The 2668-nt window shown below is 45.1% G+C and overlaps 1 protein-coding gene across 1 annotated transcript in view; it reads right to left on the reverse strand.

The window, feature by feature from the left end:
• The window catches only part of PPP1R10 (protein phosphatase 1 regulatory subunit 10), a gene marked incomplete at its 3' end in the record, with an annotated part of 4254 nt that extends 2117 nt beyond the window's left edge, over window positions 1-2137 (reverse strand). Inside the window, exons 1-5 of the mRNA XM_057388485.1 lie at window positions 2132-2137; window positions 2055-2061; window positions 1833-1932; window positions 872-981; window positions 4-47 (exon numbers count right to left, since the gene is read on the reverse strand). Coding sequence (XP_057244468.1) covers window positions 4-47; window positions 872-981; window positions 1833-1932; window positions 2055-2061; window positions 2132-2137 — 267 coding nt within the window. The remainder of the gene's footprint in view (window positions 1-3; window positions 48-871; window positions 982-1832; window positions 1933-2054; window positions 2062-2131) is intronic.
• Between the last annotated feature and the right edge of the window lie 531 nt (window positions 2138-2668).

The following is a 2668-nucleotide window of genomic DNA, read 5'->3' on the forward strand; positions in this document are numbered from 1 at the left end:
CACGGGCGCCGAGTTCAGAGCGTCCAGGAAACCCAGGCCTTCCATGGCTGAGGGAGAGATAGAGAGTCATAAAAAAACCCCAAATCTGCCCCAAAAAAAACCCCAAATGTGCCCCCAAAAAAACCCCAAATCAGCCCAAAAAAAAACCCAAAAATGCCCCAAAAAACCCCCAAAATGCCCCAAAACAGGGAATGAATCCAGCCCAAAATCTACCCCAAAAAAAAACCCAAAGGTGCCCCAAAACAGGGCCTGAATCCAGACCAAAATCGGCCCCAAATTCACCCTAAAATGGACCCCAAATTCACTCTAAAATGGACCCCAAATCCATCCCAAAAAAACCCAAAATGTGCCCCAAAACAGGGAATGAATCCAGACCAAAATTGGCCCCAAATTCATCCTAAAATGGGCGCCAAATCCACCCCAAAAACCCCCAAATGTGCCCCAAAACAGGGCCTAAATCTGCCCCAAAAAAACCCAAATCCACCCCAAAATGCGTCCCAAATTTGCCCCAAAACGAGGCCCAAATCCATCCCAAAATGAGGCCTGAATCCACCCCAAAAAACCCCAAATCAGCCCCAAAATGAGGCCTAAATCTGCCACAAAACGAGGTCCAAATGTGCCCCAAAAAACCCTAAATCCACCCCAAAATGGGGCCCAAATCAGGTCCCAAATCCACCCCAAAACAGGGCCTGAATCCACCCCAAAACTGCACCCAAAAACAGCTCCTAAATCCCCTCACAAAATGGAATTGAGTCAGTCCCAGATCTGTCCTAAACTGGGCCCAAATCGATCCCAAATTGTCCCAGAATGGCTCCAAATTCCCCCAAAACCCAAAAAACCCCAAAAAAACCCAAAAAGCCCCGAAACTCACGCTGAGGGGGGATGATCTTGACTTTGATCTCCTTGGCCGCGTTCGGGGCCGTGTTCAGGGGTTTGTATTTCTTCTCGGCCAGAGGGGCCTCCCCGGGGGCTGTGGGGGCACTGAGGGGGAAAAAGGGTCAGGACACCCCAAAATTACCCCAAAACCACCCCAAAATTACCTCAAAACAACCCCAAAACACCCTCAAAATGAGCCCAAAACTGTCTCGAAAATGACCCCAAAACCACCCCAAAAATAAACCCAAAACCAACCCCAAAATGACCCCAAAACCGCCCTGAAAATTAAGCCAAAACAGCCCCAAAACCACCCTCAAAATGAGCCCAAAACTGTCTCGAAAATGACCCCAAAACCACCCCAAAATGGCCTCCCAAACACCCCAAAATTGAACCCAAAACACCCCAAAATGACCCCAAAACTGCCTCAAAAATGACCCCAAAACCCTCTCAAAAAAGGAACCCAAAATCAACCCAAAATGACCCCAAAACCACATTGAAAATGGCCCCAAAACCACACCAAAACTGCCCTGAAATTACCCCGAAACTGCCCCAAAATGAGGCCAAAATCAACCCCAAATTGGCCCCAAAATGAGGCCAAAATCAACCCCAAAATGGCCCCAAAACTGCCTCAAAAATGGACCCGAAATCATCCACAAAACTCCCCCAAAAATCCCTCAAAAGCAGCTCTGAGCTCCCCAAAAATTCCTGAGACATGCCATCCCAAAATCCCTGAAAATTCCACAAAAAATCCCCCAAAATTAAAAAAAAAACATTCCCAAAAAAAATCCCTGAAAAATGCCCCCAAAAATAAAAATAAATAAAAAAAATCCCCAAAAAACCCCCACAAATCCTAAAAAAATCCCCGAAATTTCCCCAAAATCCCCTCGGATCCTAAAAAATTTTTATAAAATCCTGAAAAATCCTAAAAAATCCCCAAAAATGTTAAAACTGCCCACCTTTGTCTCTTGACTGGGACGGGTTTGAGGCCGTATTTGTCGGATGAAGCTGAGTTTGGTTTCTTCACCGGCGCCAGCGACGGCGTCTCCAACTCCAGTCCTAAAAATGGGGAAAAAAGGGTTAAAATCTAAAAAAAACTACCCCAAAATCCCAAAAAAAAACTGCCATAAAATCACCGAAAAATGGCTCTAAAATCCCACAAAAAACTGCCCTAAAATCACTGAAAAACTGCCCCAGAAACTGCCCCAAAATGCCCCCAAAACTGCCCAAGTTCCCCTAAAATTCCCAAAATCCCAACTCTCATTTCCCCTATTTTAGCCCCAAACCCCCCAAATTCCAAAATCCAGTTCTAATTCCCCCTAAAATCCATCCTAAATTCCCTAAAACCAGCCCTAAACACCCAAAATTCACCCCAAATTCCAAAATCCAGGTCTAATTCCTCCTAAAATCAGCCCTAAAATCCCTAAAACCAGCCCTAAACACCCCAAATTCCCCCAAAATTCACCCCAAATACCAAAATCCAGTTCTAATTTTTCCTAAAATCCGTCCTAAATTCCCTAAAACCAGCCCTAAACACCCCAAATACCAAAATCCAGCCCTAATTTCTCCTAAAATCGGTCCTAAATTCCCTAAAACCAGCCCCAAACACCCCAAATACCAAAATCCAGCCCAAATTCCTCCTAAAATCCGTCCTAAATTCCCTAAAACCAGCCCCAAACACCCCAAATACCAAAATCCAGCCCTAATTCCTCCTAAAATCAGTCCTAAATTCCCTAAAACCAGCCCCAAACACCCCAAATACCAAAATCCAGCCCAAATTCCTCCTAAAATCCGT

The sequence above is a fragment of the Malurus melanocephalus genome, unplaced genomic scaffold, assembly GCF_030028575.1.
Source record: "Malurus melanocephalus ecotype Western Australia unplaced genomic scaffold, MMel_1.1 scaffold_1999, whole genome shotgun sequence".
NCBI classification, from domain to species: Eukaryota; Metazoa; Chordata; class Aves; order Passeriformes; family Maluridae; genus Malurus; species Malurus melanocephalus.